This window comes from Polypterus senegalus, chromosome 1 (genome assembly GCF_016835505.1).
Source record: "Polypterus senegalus isolate Bchr_013 chromosome 1, ASM1683550v1, whole genome shotgun sequence".
NCBI classification, from domain to species: Eukaryota; Metazoa; Chordata; class Cladistia; order Polypteriformes; family Polypteridae; genus Polypterus; species Polypterus senegalus.
The window spans coordinates 18,354,235-18,375,320 of NC_053154.1; the positions used below are offsets into that span (position 1 = coordinate 18,354,235).

General features: G+C 44.8%; 1 protein-coding gene across 2 annotated transcripts in view; it reads right to left on the reverse strand.

Moving 5' to 3' along the window:
• The window catches only part of LOC120523266 (USP6 N-terminal-like protein), a 273,973-nt gene that overhangs the window by 167,570 nt on the left and 85,317 nt on the right, over positions 1-21,086 (reverse strand). For both annotated transcript variants that reach the window (XM_039744440.1, XM_039744448.1), the window contains exon 2: positions 5,122-5,253. In XM_039744440.1, coding sequence (XP_039600374.1) covers positions 5,122-5,134 — 13 coding nt within the window. In that variant the 5' untranslated portion in view covers positions 5,135-5,253. The remainder of the gene's footprint in view (positions 1-5,121; positions 5,254-21,086) is intronic.

Genomic DNA, 21,086 nt, shown 5'->3' on the forward strand with positions numbered 1-21,086 from the left:
GCTTTATCTCATATTAAGATTTACTAATTAACCTAACAAGTATGTCTTAGGGATGTGGGAGGGAGAGACTGGAGTACAAAGATGAAAAATCCATACATGTTCTTAAAGCATTCAAACAGTCAAAGAGAAAAGAATAAAAGACAAAGTCTACTGCTGGCTTTCCTTAATGTCCCAGATCAGGGAATTCATTCACAATTCCATTGGAATATGACAAGGTACCACCACCTTAAAAAAAAAAAAAAAATCACAAAAGTGTTACTTTGCAAACAGATGGTTTTCCGCAAAATTCTCACTTTAGTCAGTGTAGCCATTCCCCATTTTGAATTATTTTCAGGGACGAGGTTGAAATCCAAACTTTCGCATGTGAGGATGTGGATTGTACATCCACCCTGGTAAACAGATGAACAGCACTGATTAGGAATTCTAAATGACAAAGCCTTAATAATAGTCTACTAAATATAGTCCAGGGGTGGCCCACTCTGATCCTGGTGGGCCGCATTGGCTGCAGGTTTTTGTGTTCCAACCCAGTTGGTTAATCAGAAGCCAATCCTCACCAATAACATCCATCCTCTTCTGCTTATCCGAGGTCGGGCAGCTTAAGCAGAGAGGCCCAGACTTCCCTCTCCCAGGCCACTTCTTCCAGCTCTTCCGGGAGAATCCCAAGACGGGAGACATAGTCCCTCCAGCGTGTCCTGGGTCTTCCCCGGGGCCTCCTCCCGGTTGGACGTGCCCGGAACACCTCACCAGGGCACACGTCCAGGAGGCATCCTGATCAGATGCCTGAGCCACCTCATCTGACTCCTCTTGATGCGGAGGAGCAGCGGCTCTACTCTGAGCTCCTCTTGGATAACTGAGCTTCTCACCCTATCTTTAAGGGAAAGCCCAGACACCCTGCGGAGGAAACTCATTTCAGCCGCTTGTATTCACGATCTCGTTCTTTCGGTCACTACCCATAGCTCATGACCATAGGTGAGGGTAGGAGCGTAGATCGACTGGTAAATTGAGAGCTTTGCCTTACGGCTCAGCTCCTTTTTTACCACGACAGACCGATGCAGAGCCTGCATCACTGCGGATGCCGCACCGATCCGCCTGTCGATCTCACACTCCATTCTTCCCTCACTCGTGAACAAGACCCCGAGATACTTGAACTCCTCCACTTGGGGCAGGATCTCTCCCCCAACCCTGAGAGGGCACTCCACCCTTTTCCGGCTGAGGACCATGCTCTCGGATTTGGAGGTGCTGATTCTCATCCCAGCCGCTTCACACTGAGAGCTGAAGATCACGGCCTGATGAAGCAAACAAGGACAACATCATCTACAAAAAGCAGTGACCCAATCCTGAGTCCACCAAACCGGACCCCCTCAACACCCTGGCTGCGCCTAGAAATTCTGTCCATAAAAGTTATGAACAGAATGGTGACAAAGGGCAGCCCTGGCGGAGGCCAACACTCACTGGAAGCGGCTCGACTTACTGCCGGCAATGCGGACCAAGCTCTGACACCGGTTGTACAGAGACCGAACAGCTCTTATCAGGGGGTCCGGTACCCCATACTCCCGGAGCACCCCCCACAGGATTCCCCGAGGGACACGGTCGAATGCCTTTTCCAAGTCCACAAAACACATGTAGACTGGTTGGGCAAACTCCCATGCACCCTCCAGGACTCTGCTAAGGGTGTAGAGCTGGTCCACTGTTCTGCGACCAGGGCCGAAAACCACACTGTTCCTCCTGAATCCGAGGTTCGACTATCCGACGGACCCTCCTCTCCAGAACCCCCGAATAGACTTTTCCAGGGAGGCTGAGGAGTGTGATCCCTCTATAGTTGGAACACACCCTCCGGTCCCCTTTTAAAGAGGGGACCACCACCCCGTCTGCCAATCCAGAGGCACTGTCCCGATGTCCATGCGATGTTGCAGAGACGTGTCAACCAAGACAGTCCTACAACATCCAGAGCCTTAAGGAACTCCGGCGTATCTCATCCACCCCCGGGGCCCTGCCACCAAGGAGTTTTTTGACCACCTCGGTGACTTCAGTCCCAGAGATGGGAGAGCCCACCTCAGAGTCCCCAGGCTCTGCTTCCTCATTGGAAGGCATGTTAGTGGGATTGAGGAGGTCTTGAAGTACTCCCCCACCGACCCTAGCGTCAGTGAGGTCAGCAGTGCACCATCCCCACCATATACGGTGTTGACTCTGCACTGCTCCCCCCTCCTGAGGCGCCGGACGGTGGACCAGAATCTCCTCGAAGCCGTCCGAAAGTCGTTCTCCATGGCCTCTCCAAACTCCTCCCATGCCCGAGTTTTTGCCTCAGCAACCACCGAAGCCGCATTCCGCTTGGCCTGCCTCACCAATAACAGATCTCATTTAATTTCATGGCTTTTTAATGATAAACATGTGAAGGGTAAATTTTGCACAAACATTAGGAAGTTTTTCTTTACACAAAGAACGATAGACACTTGGAATAAGCGACCAAGTAGTGTGGTAGACAGTAAGACGTTAGGGACTTTCAAAACTCAAATTGATGTTTATTTGGAAGAAATAAGTGGATAGGACTGGCAAGCTTTGTTGGGATGAATGGCCTGTCCTTGTAGAGAGTGTTCTAATGTTCTAGTGTTTTAACTCTACCATGCCAGTTCATGGGTGGCACGGTGGTGCAGCGGTAGCGCTGCTGCCTTGCAGTTATGAGACCTGGGTTTGCTGGGTCCTACCTGCGTGGAGTTTGCATGTTCTCCCCGTGTCTGCGTGGGCTTCCTCCCACAGTTCAAAGACATGCAGGTTAGGTGCATTGGTGATTCTAAATTGTCCCGTGTGTGTGTGTCCTGCGGTGGGCTGGCGCCCTGCCCGGGGTTCGTTTCCTGACTTGCGCACTGTGTTGGCTGGGATTGGCTGCAGCTGACACCCGTGAGCCTGTAGTTAGGATATAGCGGGTTGGATAATGAATGGATGGATGGATGGATGGATGGATGTCAGTTCATTCTTAAATCATAGATATTTTTTTCCATTCTAATTTTCATCCATGTCATTTGAAGCCTAAAACAGATGAATGACTTACAGTTTTTCTCTTTCTCTTCAGTTTCATTCGAAGTACTTACTGTATATACTCGCGGATAAGTTGGGGCTTGATTTTACCATATAATTTCTGTAATGTCGGTCTTATAAGTTTAGTGTGCTAAGTCATGTTATTGGTATAAGAGATTCTGATATGCTAACGCCCACCTGAGTCAGTAACCACAGAGCGCACAGCCTTTCTTTTCTATGTATTGTGCCTACGTGACCACACGGTAATTAATACCTGAACTATTCCGAAGCAAAGTTTGCACTGTTTTGTGTTTTTTGTATAAGGCGTATAAGTCAGGGTCTGATTTTATGATCGAATTTTTGGGTTTCAAGACCTGACTTATACGGGAGTATATACAGTGATTAAACCAAATAGTGAATGATGGATACACACGGCTGGACATGGAGATTGAGAACCGCTGGTTCCTTTGTCATTTGCATCTTATTGCTAATAAGGAGCAGTTCTGGGTCATCTCCAGGTGGGACAGGCTGCAGACCCTGTGATCCTGAGTCAGACTAAGCAGGTTAGAGAGTGTAATATTTATTGATTGTTGCACTGGATACCAGTTTATAATTAATCACATTTGATTTATTAGAAAACATTGTCGGAGATGGCTGGGGTGGAGACCTGGCTGGAGCACCCAGGAGGACCGGAGGAGGGTTTGCAATCTTCCCCAGACCACGTGGGAGCGACCAACCTGGTACCTTTGGGGACCACGGGTACACAGCTTTGAAACTCAACCCTGTAGGGTCCGGTGGTTACCGCCAGGGGGCGCCCCTATGCCTTTGGAACCCTGGACCTCAGCACTCCGGGAAGACGAGCAGGGGCACCCAGAGTGCTTCCGGGGATGCAGCCGGCACTTCCGCCACACTGGGGCATGTCGGTGGGAGATTGCCGGAACACACCTGGAGCACATGCGAAAACTAACAAATTCCTAATACAAGAAATTGTATGAGGCGAAATAAAGAAAAGAAAAAAAAAGATCACCAAGGTATTGATTGGTCGTAGCAGTAGATTAATACAGGAGACGTCAAAATCCACAATGGGCAGGACCCATTAGCGTGCCACAGAAATCACAATGACAGAAACACAAAGAAGCCTGGGCTGCCAACACCAGAGGCAGCAGACCACCCTGCCACAAACATTTACCATCCAAACCTGTAAATAAGGAAACACGCTTTTCAAGGATAAGCTTATACAGGGTGGCGCAGGGAAACGGGAAAGTCTGGAACTAGGTGTTGGTGACCCTGGGGCATTGGCAGTTGTTTGAGACCAATGCCACCTCGTTTAGAACCCCTTGCCATTAGTTATAATGGAGAAGTGGAGCGTTCGCTGTGAAAGCCTTTTATATGAATGGTGATAGTGTGACTGCAGCACAAAGGGAATTTCAGCGTCATTACCAGTTAGGATGTCGTGATCGTGTCCCGTCTGCACATGCAATTACAACATGGGTGCATAATTCTGAAGAAACGGGTTCAGCCTTAAAAAAGAGGTCCCCAGGTGGAGCCACTTCTCATACTGCCCGACAATCGATGGCAGCAATTTGATGATTTGTTTGGAAGGCGTGTCATTTCACACAATGGTGACATTCCAAGGTCTTCCCTAGATCTCATTGTTTGTGATTTTTTTCCATCAAGTGTACCACACATGTCGTGCAACCAATGCTTAACTAAAAAGGAGGACTGAAGAGGAAATTGCTGGCATTCCTCTTGACAGGTCACATCGAGCAATGCAGAATTTTCACAACAGGCTTTAGAATGTACACGGAGAAATGGACAACACCTTCATGATGTTTTCTTCAAAACATAAAATGAATATTAATTGCCATCATTAATTGCATTTCCTGTACAATACATTTCATCATTAAATGTATTTTGTAATGTGTTTATTCTGGTAATTGAAAATTTCCCATTTCCCTGCACCACCCTATATTATGGATCAGGACCGAAGGATAAACAAAAGCTCCCACCAGAGACGTCTGTGCTCCCATCTTTCCATCTTCCCTTCTCATATCCACCTCGCTTCCCAAAGCACAACGACGGTTAACTTGTAAATCTGGACTTCCTTACCTGGTAAAGGCATTATTGCGAAACACACAGGGGAGATTCATTCGATCGGGGCGCTGCAGTCCACAGCAAACAGTTAATCCTGGATGTGAACCTTAAAGCTCAACTCTGCACGGGGTCCAACTTGTCCATGTGCTGAAAAACAAAACATAATAATATTAACTTAACCCATTGTTTCTAATAATAATAATCATAATAATAATTCTTTGCATTTATATACCGCTTTTCTCACTACTGGTAACGTGATGTTATAATACACAACTTATTTATTCACATTGTTACCTTAATCAGAGTGGGATATTAAGTGTTCATTATAGCTTAAGGCATCTTGATTTTAGGAATAATAAAGTGATGACATTCTTTAATGAATTGTGTTTTACTTATGGTAATGTGATGTTAAGTGTAATATTAATAATAATAACAAATGATCATTCTTTCCATTTATATAGCACTTTTCTCACTACTCAAAGCACTTTACATAGTGAGTAAGGAGCCACTTCAACTGCCACCGATGTGCAACAACCATCCCAGGCTGAGAGGGGGCACTCACGCTAACCTTCTCCCTCCGCTGTACAAAGACGATGCCCAGTGAGATTAACTGACTCCGCCCCTTCTGGTCCACCACCTATAAAGCCTGCAGCTGCCAGAAGGAGGAGTTCAGCTTAGAACAGGGGTGTCCAACTCTGGGCCTGGAGGGCCACAGTGGCTGCAGGTTTTCATTCTAACCCCCTCACTGCTAATTAACTTAATTTCCCTTCATTTTAATAGTCCTGTTTTTAGGAATTCCATCCTCTGAATGGATTCTTTTGTTCATTACATGGCAGCCAAACAGAAATGAGTCAACACTAAACCAACAACAACAACATTTATTTATATAGCACATTTTCATACAAACAGTAGCTCAAAGTGCTTTACATAAAAAAGAATAGAAAAATAAAAGACACAATAAGAAAACAAAATAAATCAACATTAATTAACATCGAAGAAGAGTAAGGTTCAATGGCCGGGGGGACAGAAAAAACAAAAAAAAACTCCAGACGGCTGGAGAAAAAATAAAATCTGTAGGGATTCCAGACCATGAGAGCGCCCAGTCCCCTCTGGGCATTCTACCTAACATAAGTGAGACAGTCCTCTTTGGATTTAGGGTTCTCATGGAAGGGCTTGATGAAGATGGTCACGTAGAATTCTGCCTTTTAATCCATCCATCATTGTTGGAGCATCATGATGCTTTGAGTGGGTGGAGGTGGCGCAGGCCACCACCACAAAGAAACCAGAAAAAGACCAGCTAAATCAGAGCTTCAAACTCCAAACGGTTTCTTAATGAGAAGCCGATTCTCTGTGTTGATTAAACTCGTTATTTAATTCCTTGGTTTGTTGCTGCTCTCATTCTGCCACAGTAGACATTTCCAAAACTGTAGATTTTCTGCTTTTTCTAAGAATGCTGTCAAGATGTTTTGGTGACGGGAGAGATCAGCCTTACCGAGACCCACACCTTTCTTTATTTTCAGATACGGTGTTGAGCTGGTCACATGGTTGCTCATGTTGGCTGCTAATTAAACTCATCCACCTTCGCCAACTCTACTCCTTGCATCATCCTCACCATTTCACTGACCTCCCTCTCATTTACACACATGTATTCTGTCTTGTTTCTACTGACCTTCATTCCTCTCCTCTCCAGGGTCTCCTCAACCTGCTCCCTATTTTCACTACAGATCACAATGTCATCAGCAGACATCATAGTCCATGGGGACTCCTGTCTAATCTCGTCTGTCAACCTGTCCATCACCATTTCAAATAAGAAAGGACTCAGAGCCGATCCCTGATGTAATCCCACCTCCGTCACTCCTACCGCAGACCTCACCACGGTCACACCTCCCTCATACATATCCTGTACAACTCTTACATACTTCTCTGCCACTCCCGACTTCCCCATACAATACCACAGCTCCTCTCGAGGCTCCCTGTCATATGCTTTCTCTGGGTCCACAAAGACGCACTGCAACTCCTTCTCTATACTTCTGATGCATCTGGGGTCAAACCGGTGACCTTTTGATTACGAGTCAGCAGTTCTTACCACTGCGCCACCAAAGCGGCCGTATTAAGTGTGTGCCAATGTCACACCCTAATGCGAGTTCTTTTTCTTCAGTTAGATTCTTGAATAAAAGCACACTTGTTTTGTAATACAGTACTTGTACGTTTTGTGAAAGTGTTTATTTGATATTTGGAATTTAGACATTATACACTTCATGTCTAAATTTTGCCAATTATTACTAAAACATGAAAAACGTTTCTGTTTTAACAATGTGTTTACACAGATTGATGTAGACACAGAACACACATGAAATGCAGGTAATCCAAATAACGATATATTATTAACCCTATACAACTCCTGGCAACTCACACGCAGGTAAACAGACTTGAGCTGAGAGAACTTTCTGCCCTTTCTGCATTGGTGGGGAGATGGGCTAGCAGGCTACTTGCTGCTTGTACTGATTGACACATTTACAACACAAAAGACGCTGACAGAGAGGTGCGAAGGGATTTAAGGTGGGCCGGGATAACAAGTTTTATCGTAGGCTCTGGTAATTCTGGTGTTAAGGAAAAAGAAACAACTAAGGTGTCTGAGTCAAATTAGGTGAAACTAAGACAAAAGAAGTTAATTAACGGTAAAAACTGGTCACTAATTAATACAATGGTTAGAATGAAGAACTGCAGCCACTACAGGCTGTCCAGGTCTAGAGTTGAACACCCCTGGCTTAGAATAATCCGCACCGCAAGATGGAGCTCCTTCTTCCTTCAGCATTTGCTTAGCCGGATGGCTTTCTTGTTTTGTTAATTTTGAACCCTTGCATTGGCACGCATAGCGGCCCTTCTTCCTTTTCATAGACAGAATTAAATGAGGACGACCGGATTGGTGCCTGGACATTTATCCATGGAGCTTGCAGTGCTTTCCTCGACTACAACATATACAAATATAGAAAAAAAAATACATAATAAATGGGTTCCTTTACAAATGTCAATCCATCACCGACACTCAATGTCCATGTCCCCCATCATGCCAGAAAATGGATGACACTAAAGTACTCTAAGAAGATAATCGCATTCTGTGGCCACAGCAAGGAGCTGAACGCACATCTCTGAAGCAGCGAGACAAGCGGTGCTAACTCATGGAGTTTAGTTTGTGAGAAATAAAAAATTTTCCAACTCTCTAATTTAAACAGATGCTTTATCGAAGAGACACCCCCTTTGGCTGGCAGTGTGTTTCTCACACCTGGAAGTTACGACATGTGTGCCCAGGATCCCTTTGGACGACTTGTAGCTGAAAACCGCAAAGAATATGACAGGCAGTGCAGTGCAGTGCACGAGCGGCCCACTCTTACAGAGAGCTGCGTTTCCTGCTCTGACCTCAGCGGACGAGCTCTCAGACTAGCAGTGCATTGACAGAAGAGCTGCTTATTTATTTTGCTGTATAACTAAGGCGTCACGCAGCAGTTAAATGATCCACGGTCTGCCCGCTGTGTTTGCTTTTCAAGCCACAGAAGGTGATGTGGACAGCCATGTTAAGCAGATCCAAGGATCTTTCACGGAAACTCATTTTGTGCTGAACAGCAGAAGTAGAATGAAGAAGCCGCAAAACATCTCCTTCGGGCGGAGATGTGACAATTGATGGCTGTCAATGAAAGGAAGTAAAAAAAAAAAAAAACACATTTGGTGTATGCGGTGGGATACATCAAGCTAAATATGGCAGCAGACTGAATTAGAATCCGGCAGGCAGTGTGGCCGAGCAGCTAAGGCAGTAAACCTCTAAGCTCCTCTTTCATTTGTGATTAAATTCACTTATTTTGTATTCCCATTCCCATTATCCAGATCAAAGCTGTGGAGATCCAATGCTTATCCTGGCAGCACTGGTAATAAAGTGAACCACTGGCCAGGCCACTTTACCCACACTTGCAAACTCGCACATACTAGGGAATTTTAGAGTTGCTGATGAATTAAAATCTGCGGAATCGCAATTCATAGTCATCAAGTAGGGGCCGCTGGACAGCGAGGAAGCCGTCTAATCCTGGACCTCTCTGTCCACTTGGCGAACGAGCCAGCTTCTAAACCGTGCACTTCCGTGTGTGCGACATTAGCCTGGCCCTGTCATGCGCATACCTGGACTGTTACAGTGGCCAACTGACTTAACACACTGAGCCAGTAAATCCATTAGGTGACATAGGCAGCCGACCAGTGCGGCAACGGTTATGAAAGTTAAGGGGTGCATGCGCTCCGGAGTCTAATAGGTGCCGTTTATGTAAGTCAAGTAACGCATGATCCAAAATCGCAAAGGTGCTCAAAGTCTAATAATACTGAACGTGCTACGGACAACGAGGGGTGGCATTCTGGTAACTCAAGGGGCATCTGAGAGGGACCACATCAACCTACCCCATACCACCACCATACTGTTTCTAGGGCTTCGACCGACATTGTTAATATACAAATCTTTGGGATGTTTAGCCTGGCAACACTCAGCACAAAAGATAGGACTCTACTATGACATAACAATTCTTCGATTATTGTTTTTTTCCCTACTTAACTAGTTCAGAGTTCAAGAAGTGCATGCATATCCTGGCACCACTGGGTACATGGCGAGAACCAGCCCTGACCAGTGTAAAGTTATTAGGGTTTGAGTCTCTCTTATGGCAAACTCCACAGGTGAACTAATCAAGAAGGTGACATGGCAGAAAGAAAAAAGAAGAGCAGCGACACCTGCTGAGCATGGAGCAAATTGCGGAAACCAATTACATCATAAGAATGGGGTGAAATCCTGGATGGGGTGCCAATCCATCACATGACAAGCACAAAATGGCAATTAGGAGTTGTGAATTATTCTTTGGGATGAAGGGAGAAGACTTGAGCACCCTGAGGAGAACGCAACTCGTGTAAGCAAAGAACGTGCAAGCTCAACTCAGACAATTAGCAGGCCAGGATCAGAAGTTCAGCATACCATGTTGTTTTGACATGCAGGCACACAAGACATTACTATTACTTATACATTCTCGAAATCAGTGGTTCTTAAACAATCTTTTCTCACGATCCAATTTTGCCTGTTTTGTGTCATTGCAACCCACAATTACCATTGAGCGTCAGAATTGATGCCAATTGGCTTTCTTAGAGAATCATCTCTGATCGTTGTTCCCAAGGTTGAAGACCCACCTCAGGGCATTCCTGCAAGCCGTTTCTGACCCTTTCCCTTTAAGTATTATGGTGATTCACAACTCGGCGCAACCCAAGTTCGGATATCACACAACATGACCCATAGTTTAAGAAACACTGCTCTAAACAGGTCAATCTAATTGAGGATAGTGGGGAGAAGGAGTCTATCCTGACAGCGCCGGGTACAAAGCAGGAACCAGCCTTGCCGAGGGCCCTTGTCTTCTATGGGGACACATAGCCACCATCACATTCATAAAGCCAGTTTGGAATTGACAAAACTACAAGTTGGATAACTGGCAGGAGACACAGAGTACAGATAAGAGGACAACGCACCACGTGGAGTGAGTTCATCAGTGGAGTCCCTCAGTGGTCTGTCATGGGACGGTTACTTTTTCTGATTTACATTAAAAACACAGATTCTAGTATAGTTAGTAAACTTGTGAAATGTGTAGATGATATTAAAATCGGAGCAATGGCAGACACAGAAGAGGCAGCAAAAACAATCAAAGACAACAGAACTGGACAAACACATTTTTACATTCAAAAGTGCAAAGTGCTAGACATGTGCAAAAGGAATGGACAGAGATAGAAAAGAGAGAAAGAACAAAGGTGCACTGTTATTGGCTCACGAGAGGTGAACATCTGCAGTCCAGTCTATTTCAGTAGCAGAGCATTAACAGGTAGAGTTACGGGCAGAGGAACATTTCCAATATTAGGTGGTGTCACTTCTCTTTTTAATAAATATAAAGGATCTGGACTTGAATATCATCAATAAGTGGGTCAAGTCTGCAGATGATACCAAACTAGGTGGACAGTCACACAAGTGTTGTGATGTGAAATTTTGCACAGAAGTTGATAAATATTTTGTATGTCTTTATTTGTAACTTAGACAAAGCAATGTAATATTAGTGTTACACAGCAATGGTTTGATGGTTTAAGAACCCCTTCCCACTTTTAGGACTAAGACTCTTTGTAATTTTACGATAGGGTTGGGGAAAGGGCGTCAATCCAGTTTGGCCAGTGATTTTCTGCAGGACTCTCAGTCAATCAACACAGGAAAGCCAGACTGCCAAGCTGGCGAGCATCCCCTTAACACATGGTTTTAGGGGCAGGTGTGAAGGTATTCTGTCCCACCATTGGTCTGAAGTATGGCTGTTTGGAACTGGCTTGTGTCAGAAACCTTTAAGTACCATGACGTCCTATTGGCTTAGGGGTTGGACAGAAGATCTGCATGTTTGCTTTCTTTACCCCCCTTTCTCTCTTACAACCAAATGATGAAGAAGCATCACACACCACGAACTGAAAAGGACAACACAATGAAGAGCACAGCTCGGCAGCCATATTGAGTCAGGCATGCGGCCTGTTCTAAAGAAAACTGACCACAAATGGGACTAAACTAGAGACATTTTACGTAACTAACAAGTCTGTGTGCCACCTGAAACTACACATCAGCATTTATCAGGTTGTATGGTTGCCAATATTCACTTGTACTTTGCATATTGTTATTATTTATGAATATTATCAATAATACATTATTTAAATTGTAACTTAACTCCTGCTTGTCTTTTACTACACCTAATTGCCTGAGGTTATAGATGTAGAAGGGAAGGTGGGGAGAAGTTATAAAGTACAATACTAAGTCTGTGAGATTTGAGGCATTCTGACAAAGGCTACACATTAATAATACAAAAGGGGAAAGCAGAGTAATAGAGAACTCTACCAAGACAAAACAACAGGTTTGGGCAAATCTGTGACAGATTAAACTTAATGGAAATAAATCAAAAGCATTGCATGGAGGAGGTTTGAGGACACAATGGGAGGTCTGAAAATTGAGAGTACACCTAATGAGAAGGATTTAGTAGTCGCAGTGGACTTGACACTATCAACTGGCAGACAGTGTTCAGAAGCCATTAAAATGGCTGCCAGATTATATAGCACCCTGATGTATGGAGTACAAGTCACAGGAGGTTCTGCTCAAGCTTTATAACACACTGGTGAGGCCTCATCTGGAGTATTGGGTGCAGTTTTGGTCTCCAGGCTACAAAAAGGACATAACAGCACAAGAAAAGGTCCAGAGAAGAGCAACTAGGCCGATTCAGGGCTACAGGGGATGAGTTATGAGGAAATGTTAAAGGATTTAAGAGTCACAGTGAACTCTGCACTATGAACTGCCAGACATTGTCCAGAAGTCATTAAGAAGGCTAACAGACTGTCAAGTTATATAGCGCCTTGATGTGTGGAGTACAAGTCACAGGTGGTTCTGCTCAAGCTTTATAACACACTGGTGAGGCCTCATCTGGAGTACTGGGTGCAGTTTGAGTCTCCAGGCTACAAAAAAGACATAACAGCACAAGAAAAGGTCCAGAGAAGAGCGGCTAGGCCGATTCAGGGGCTACAGGGGATGAGTTATGAGGAAAGATTACAATCAGTCTAAGCAAATGATTAAGAGGGAACATGACTGAAGTGTTTAAATTACGAAGGGAATTTATGTAATACAGTGGATCCAGACCACGGGATGAGGGGAGATTACCCAGTGGGCCAGTCAAACTACCATGCACACTCTTTCAAATTCTCATAAATAACTGCACACACATTTACTAAATCCATAAGGAGATGCCCCCTCCTCAGGTGGTATAGTCCCAGTTTGTGTGCACATACCCATTCCACTGGAAAAGATTAGATAGAGATTAGGTGTTTAGCAACCTTCAGATCTGTTACTTTGGATAATGTCGGCAAGCAGGATGGATGAGCTTGTTGATCTGAACGGACTGTCCTGGTCATAATTGTTCTAACGCTATGATGTTGTAATGTGGTGATGGATAAAAGGCACATCTGTGTTAATTACATTAATGATCCCATTAATCAGTACAATAACTTTCAGTCACAAAAAAAGAAGTATTAAATTCTTGCTAACAAACTTTTTTTTTTAAGCTCTAGCAGTTAACTGCTTGCATTATAAGCAAACACAAAACATAAACACAAGAATAAACATTGAGATCCCAAGATGCCGGCCTGCTCAGGATTTCAAAGATTAATAAAACAATAATGGGAGGTCAAGCTTTTAGTGACAGGGTCCCAAAGCTGTGGAATGATCTGCCTGCCAGTATAAGAGGTGCCCCTACAGTCTCAGCTTTTAAATCATTAGGACTCACAACTTCAGTTAGGCATACCCTGACTAGAGCTGCTGATGAACTGTGCAGACTGCATTTCTGTTTGTCATTGGTACAGAAATATACGTAATATGATAAATATAGATTAGCGGAGTTGCCCTTGGAACATCCTGAGACTTCACGGGATCCCCTCAAGATTGCTGGATATCATGGCCGGCCTGTACATTGGTAGGAAGAGTGATTGCAGAACCTCTGCGTTTTTCCCAGTTGATTCTGGTGTTCATCAGGGGTGTGTTTTTGCTCCTATTCTGTTCAATGCTTGCATGGACTGGGTGTTGGGCAGGATCATGGAGTCCAGTGGCTGTGGGGCATCTGTTGGTGAAGAGAGATTCACTGGTCTTACTAATGATGCTGTGATCTTCGTGAACATCAATGGACGCTCTGATTGGGGCTCTCGAGAGACTGAGCGAGGAATCTGAGGACAACACAATACAATATAATTTATTTTTAAATAGCCCAGAATCACACAAGAAGTGCCGCAATGGGCTTTAACAGGCCCTGCCTTTTGACAGCCCCCCAGCCTTGACTCTGTAAGGAGACAAGTGTCTGTGCTTGCGAATGTCAAGATAAAAACCAACATCCAGGCATTTAATGACCTCAGGAATCTGTCTGTCTGCGTTGAGGGGTTTACTGACCTCGGCAGTGACATTCATGCTTCTGGTGACTCTACCTATGAAGTCAGTAGACGGATTGGGAGAGCATGGGGGGCTCATGAGGTCACTGGAAAGGGGTGTGTGGCACTCCTGATATCTCTGGAAAAGGACACAGGTTCAAGTCTTTAGAAACCTGGTGCTTCCTGTCTTGCTATATGGTTGCGAGACATGGACGCTATCCAGTGACCTGAGATGAAGACTGGACTCCTTCAGTACTGTGCGTCTCTTCAGAGAATCCTAGGGTACCGCTGGTTTGACTTTGTGTTGCTCATGGAGTCCAGAATGAGGCATATTACTTGCATTGTGAGGGAGTGTCAGTTACGCCACTACGCCCACATGGCATGATTCCCCAAGGGTGATGCGACTCGCAGGATCCTCATTGTCAGGGACCTGAGTTTCTGGACCAGGCCAAGGGGATGGCCACGAAACACCTGGCTGTGGCAGAAAGAGGGTCATTTCTGGGCTGGGACTGGACTGCGTGTCTGCCTGGGGGGGGGGTTACCAACTTTGATATCAAGCTGTTTCATCGTGTGTTGGGTGCAGCAATACTCTATACCATGCTCCTCATTCTAACCTGACCTGATATTTATAAACTATTACTAACTCTCCTCTATTCTGTTTCCCTTCTCTGTATCTGGATGTGTCACTTGGTGTCCCTGCTCTACTGCCAGGCTGCTCTCCTGTGTATGAGGAAGTGATCTCAGATAAAGGAGCATTGGAATCATCGGATGGAAAGATTCTCTCATCAGGCTGGACGGCCAGCGCAGACTTCACTACAGAAAACCCGAGGTCTCCAGGACTGCAACTTTGTCTTTGATTTTCTCTTTTACAATTTTAATCTCCATCGTTGTCAAGTGGCCACAGTTCATAAATGAATTAATGGACATTTACATTTAATCAGTTTCTGCCTTGTTCTTCGTATGTTTGAACAAATCTGCATTAATAGTTTAAATTTTCTGTAGTAATTAGTATCATCTACACTTTAATCAGTTTGCACCATTTCAGGTTATTTATTGGACTTGAGAGCTGCTTGAATTTCAATAAAAACTGTAAAAATGGGGGAGTTCTAAAGTCTTTGACCAGCAGTGTAAATGTAACGCCGGGACACGAGAGTCCAAGTACGTTTGGTTTTAGTTCACAAGAACATCCACACCTCGGAAGTGATTTCGTTAACAGCGTCTTTTAGTATTTAGGAGGTTGTGAGAGTACGAAGGACAGGATGACTTGACATGTGGATTATGCAGCCAAAGTATCTCAAGATTATTTCATGGACACTTTGATACTATTTGCTGATGATACGGGGGTCTTCCCAGACTGTCTTAAGACTGCTGTAGTTAAATCCCTACTCAAGAAAAATTATTTCGACTCCTCTGCTTTTGAACGTTTTAGACCCATCTCTAACCTGCCTTTGTTAAGTAAAATTCTAGAGAAGACAGTCATTATGCAGCTAAATGACCATCTCAATAAACCTGCTCTTCTTGATAAGTTTCAGTCGGGTTTCAGAACAAATCACAGCACAGAAACTGCACTTGTAAGAGTAGTAAATGACCTGCAACGAGTGCAGAATGCAGCTGCTAGAATCCTAACTAGGAAAAGAAAATCCGAGCACATCACCCCAGTTTTGATGTCACTACACTGGTTACCTGTGTCATTCAGAATTGACTTTAAAATACTGCTTATGATTTACAAAGCCTTAAATAATCTGCTGCATCTTATATATACGAATGTCTGACACGTTATATTCAAAATCGTAACCTTAGATCTTCAAATGAGTGTCTGCTTGTAATTCTAAAAGCTAAACTTAAAAGAAGTGGTGAGGCGGGTGGCCTTCTGCTGTTATGCACCTCAAATCTGGAATAGCCTGCCAATAGGAATTCTCCAGGCTGATACGGTGGAGCACTTTAAAACACTGCTGAAAACACATTACTTTAACATGGCCTTCTCATAACTTCATGTTAGTTTAATCCTGATGCTCTGCATATTCAATTAACTATCATTACTCTTCATGGTGGCTCTAAAATCCATAATAACCCCTACTCTGTCTTCTGTTCTCTTCTCGGTTTTCTGTGGTGTTGATCTGCGCCACCACCACCTACTCAAACCACCGTGATGTTCCCACATTGATGGATTAAAGGCCAGAAGTCCACATGACCGTCATCATCAAGTCCTTCCATGAGAACCCTGAACGAGGACTGACTGAGATCATGTATGTTAGGCAGAATGCCTAGAGAGGGCTGGGTGGTCTCACGGCCTCAGAACCCCTGCAGATTTTATTTTTTTTCTCCAGCCATCTGGAGTTTTTTTTTGTTTTTTCTGTCCTCCCTGGCTACCGGACCTTACTTTTATTCTATATTAATTAGCGTTCCCTGATTTTAATAATTTATTTTGTCTTTTTTCTCTTTCTTCATCATGTAAACCACTTTGAGCTCCATTATTTGTATGAAAATGTGCTATAGAAATAAATGTTGTTGTTGTCCAGCATTGGTCACCCAGATACATGAGAAACTTGGTTACCTCTGTTCTGCACAAAAGCATGATGGCCATCAATCCAAACTACATGGGGTAAGTAACACAAAATCATGACTGAAGACAACGTTACGCAAGGCAGTCGAGCGTCTCTTACAGTGTTCACAAGTAAGCAAAAGATTCTCTTTCCTTGAAAGTATTATTTCTAGTTTTGCTGTTTGCAATGTAGAAAAGAGGGATGGATTTGAATGTTTGCAGTGCCATGGACCGTGGCTTCGTGAATCTTCCTTTGAAGTTCCACCGAGAGTGTTATTTTTGTCTGCCTCTCTCACGGTTTCCACAGGTGAGTATTCCTGGGCGATTCGGACTTCATTGCGTATCACCTGCTGAGCGATCTCTAGCGAAAAGGCCGGACTATAGCAGGCTGGAAAAAACGTCTGAGGTATAAACTGCTTCGACTGACCCCTACAAGAGCGTGTTCTCTGTAGCAAGAGGTCAACATTGAAGGAAAGGATGATGTGGACGGCTGACATATTCTGAGTAGAGGACGGGCAAGTTCAGGTGGATAAAAGCGGCCGGGGTCAACAATTGCCAAAGGAGATGGAACCGAGAGTCCTCAGAGGACCGAAATTAGAGGGGTATGCTTGTGTGTTAAATCATCGCTCAAGAAACGGGTTCCAGGGCACACGGTCAAAGACGTGTAGCCCAAATAGCGTGCCTTTTTAAATCCTTTGTGAAACACAGGAGAAGTCCGCAAAAGCGGCGCTCAGTCTCATTGCCCCGTTTGACGATCGGTCACCCCAGGGTCATTTTAGGGTAGAATATTCCTACAAAATGTTCACGCCTAGCAGGATGTCAACAGCCCTTTTTAATTTAATCCTCGCACAGATAGGCTGGCAAGAGCGGCGTTTGGGGGTGGCAAGTGGGCCGACCGCCCCAGGTACCGCACCTACGGGGGTCCCGATTTTGAGGTCGGTGTGTCCCGTTTGAGCGGATTTGTCAAGTCCTCGTGTTATCTTGCAAAAATTTTGCTGAATATTGCAATGAGAAAACAGGAATGTTAACATTATTTTGATTAAATTCGCATGCAAGTTTACACAGTCCACACGTACCGGTAACAGCGTTTGACATAACCAGCCCCATGTGGAGATGGTCAGCCCGAGGCCCCGCACACCTACTAGGCTGGCCATGATCTGAGTGGTCTCCAAGTCACTACGTCAAAGCTGGTTAACCAAAACGGACTCGACAGAGCTGGGCTTTCATATTCCAGACGTGAGTTACCAGAGTCAGCAGCACAAAGCACTGGGACTGACAGCGTTCTCAACCTTTTTTGATTTTGGTGCTTTCCCAAGAGTCCCCCTCTCTCTCTCTCTCTCTCTACTTTGTCATTAGCTCTTTCATTAGTTTAGCAAGTCGTGAAGAAACGCCTGAGAAAGAGAGGATCTACAAAAACGAAACTGACATGTGCATTTAAAAAAGGAAGCGGTGTACAAATATGTGATACTCCGTGCACAAAACTAAAACCAAAGCCATAGAGAAACCATATGAGGAAAGGAAACACTTAAAAAGTCATCAGCGAGATCGAGTCAGTTTATAAGAAACTGTTGTAGAGCCAATAAAGACGGTTCACCCCGGACCATCTTCCTGCTCTGTGTATAAATGTTGTACCATTTTTAACAATAAAGATGACATGTCCTGCCTTCAGCTAGTCATGTGCCTCTTTTTTAATAACTGAATTCTGCATTCTCCTCTTATTAGATTCAGTGTGTGCATGGCATGGTGGGGGTCCTGTGATGGACTGTTTCCCTTTAAAGGGTTGGTTTCTGTTGCTTTGATAGGGTCTGGCAACCCTGGATTAATCTGAGCAACTGTGAACATGTTAGGTGGTTATGAAATTTGGGTGGGTAGGTGGCCCAGGCGTTGGCACTTCCACCTCACAGCTCTCAAAGACTGCAGTCAGCTCGTGGCCTGGTCACCACCGGCTGTGTGCAGTTCGAATGTTCTCTCAGTTTCTGTGTACATATCGGCAGAATCCAACTGTAGTGACGCCCATTAGGGTTCGTGGCATCTATGGGTTTTTACCTCTTTTAGGGCTAATTTGTTCCATTGCTGAATATTTTTCCAAAAAACTCCATTTTCTGAAAAGCACACAAAGCAATGCTTTCATATATACTCAGCAAAAAGAAACGTCCTTTTCAGGACTGTGTATTTCAACAATAATGTTTTAAAAATCCAAATAACTTTACAGATCTTCATTGTAAAGGGTTTAAACAATGTTTTCCATGCATGTTCAATTAACCATAATCAATTAATTAACATGCACCTGTGGAATGGTCGTTAAGACCTTAACAGCTTACAGAAAGTAGGCATTTAAGGTCACAGCTCTAAAAATGCAGGACACTAAAGAGACTTGTCGACCGACTGTGAAAGATGCCCAGGGTCCCTGCTCATCTGCGTGAACGTGCATTAGGCATGCTGCAGGGAGGCATGAGGACTGCTGATGTGGCTAGGGCAATAAATTGCCATGTCCGCACTGTGAGACGCCTAAGACAGCGCTACAGGGAGACAGGAAGGACAGCTGATCATCCTCGCAGTGGAAGACCACGTGTCACAACACCTGCACAGGATCGGTACATCCGAATATCACACCTGCGTGACGGGTACAGGATGGCCACAACAACTGCCCGAGTCACACCAGGAACACACAATCCCTCCATCAGTGCTCAGACTGTCCGCAATAGGCTGAGAGAGGCTGGACTGAGGGCTTGTAGGCCTGTTGTAAGGCAGGTCCTTACCAGACATCACCAGCAACAACGCGCCTATGGGCACAAACCCACCTTCGCTGGACCAGACAGGAGTGGCAAAAAGTGCTCTTCACTGATGAGTCACGGTTTTGTCTCACCAGGGGTGATGGACGGATTCGTGTTTATCGTCGAAGGAATTGAGCACGTCTGGGACCTGTTGGATCGCAGGGCTTGGGTCATTTTTCCCCAGAAATGTCCAGGAACTTGCAGGTGCCTTGGTGGAAGAGTGGGGTAACATCTCACAGCAAGAACTGACAAATCTGGTCCAGTCCATGAGGAGGAGATGCACTGCAGTACTTCAAGCAGCTGGTGGCCACACCAGATACTGACTGGTACTTTTGATTTTGAGCCTCCCTTCATTCAGGGACACATTGTGAAACATTTTTAGTTTATGTCTTATGGCGTTGACTCTTTTAGTGTTCATACAAATATTTACACATTAAGTTTACTGAAAGTAAAAACAGTTGAAAGTCAGAGGACGTTTCTTTTTTTGCTGAGTATTTAAGTCAACATTCAATACTTATTCATGAGAAATGTTCCGTGAGCACCTACAGCATGTCGATTTACATACTAATTACATGCCTGTCTGTCTCTTCACTTATAAGCTGAAAGGCATTTTCTGTAAAAAAAAACAGCCTGAAGTAGTCGAATGGCTGGCAAACCGTAGTGTCCACTAGCACGCTGTGTCACTTCATGAAATCCAGTTGCCAGTTTGCCTCCTATGGATGAGTGCGTCAACTACACAAGCGTGTTCAGCACTATTATCAGCTGGGAACCGATCAGCTGATGCAGGTACCTGTCTTTCATTTTTGATTTCCTGATCATGTGCATCAAAATTTCGTTAAGCTTCTCTGTAGTCCTCCCAGGCGATCTTTGCTGTAGGCTGCATGACTAGCGGAGGACCGATCAACGGATGCAGGTACCTGACTTTTGTTTTCAAGCTCCAGATCACTTGCATCAAAATCGGAGTTCAATGTGTCAGAGTCCAATTCAGCAAAAATGCACAATAAATAAATAAGTAAAGGCCGGCACGGTGGCACAGTGGTAGAGCTGCTGCCTCGCAGTAAGGAGACTTGGGTTCGCTTCCCGGGTCCTCCCTGTGTGGAGTTTGCATGTTCTCCCCGTGGGTTTCCTCCCACAGTCGAAATACATACTGGTTAGGTGCATTGACGATCCTAAATTGTACCTGGTGTGTTGGTGTGTGTGTGTCCTGTGGTAGGCTGGCGCCCTGCCCGGGATTTGTTCCTGCCTTGCGCCCAGTGTTGGCTCCAGCAGACCCCCCGTGACCCTGTGTTAGGATATAGCGGGTTGGATAATGGATAGATGGATAAATAAGCAAAACTCACCAAGTATTTTGCTTTGTGCATTCACTACGCTCTCTCGTCTGATGCAGCTGCCATTTTAGACGTTGTTTACTCTATGCTACTCACCCACACGCAGGGATTCATTGTCAACGAGTCTACCAGTTCTCCTAATAAAGAGGGTCTACCCAGAACATAACAGTGAGTGCATCAATGTTTACAGCTTTTAGCACCTTTTGCCCCTCAACCCTTTATGTCGACATCCGCCCTAAAAGAGTTAATTAAATAAACGAGGCACTCGGGCAGAGGGGAGTAGGCACAGGTGGTAGAGTGGCAGACTGGCTACAGGTTATTAGTAAGTTAACTGGCCAGCCAAGA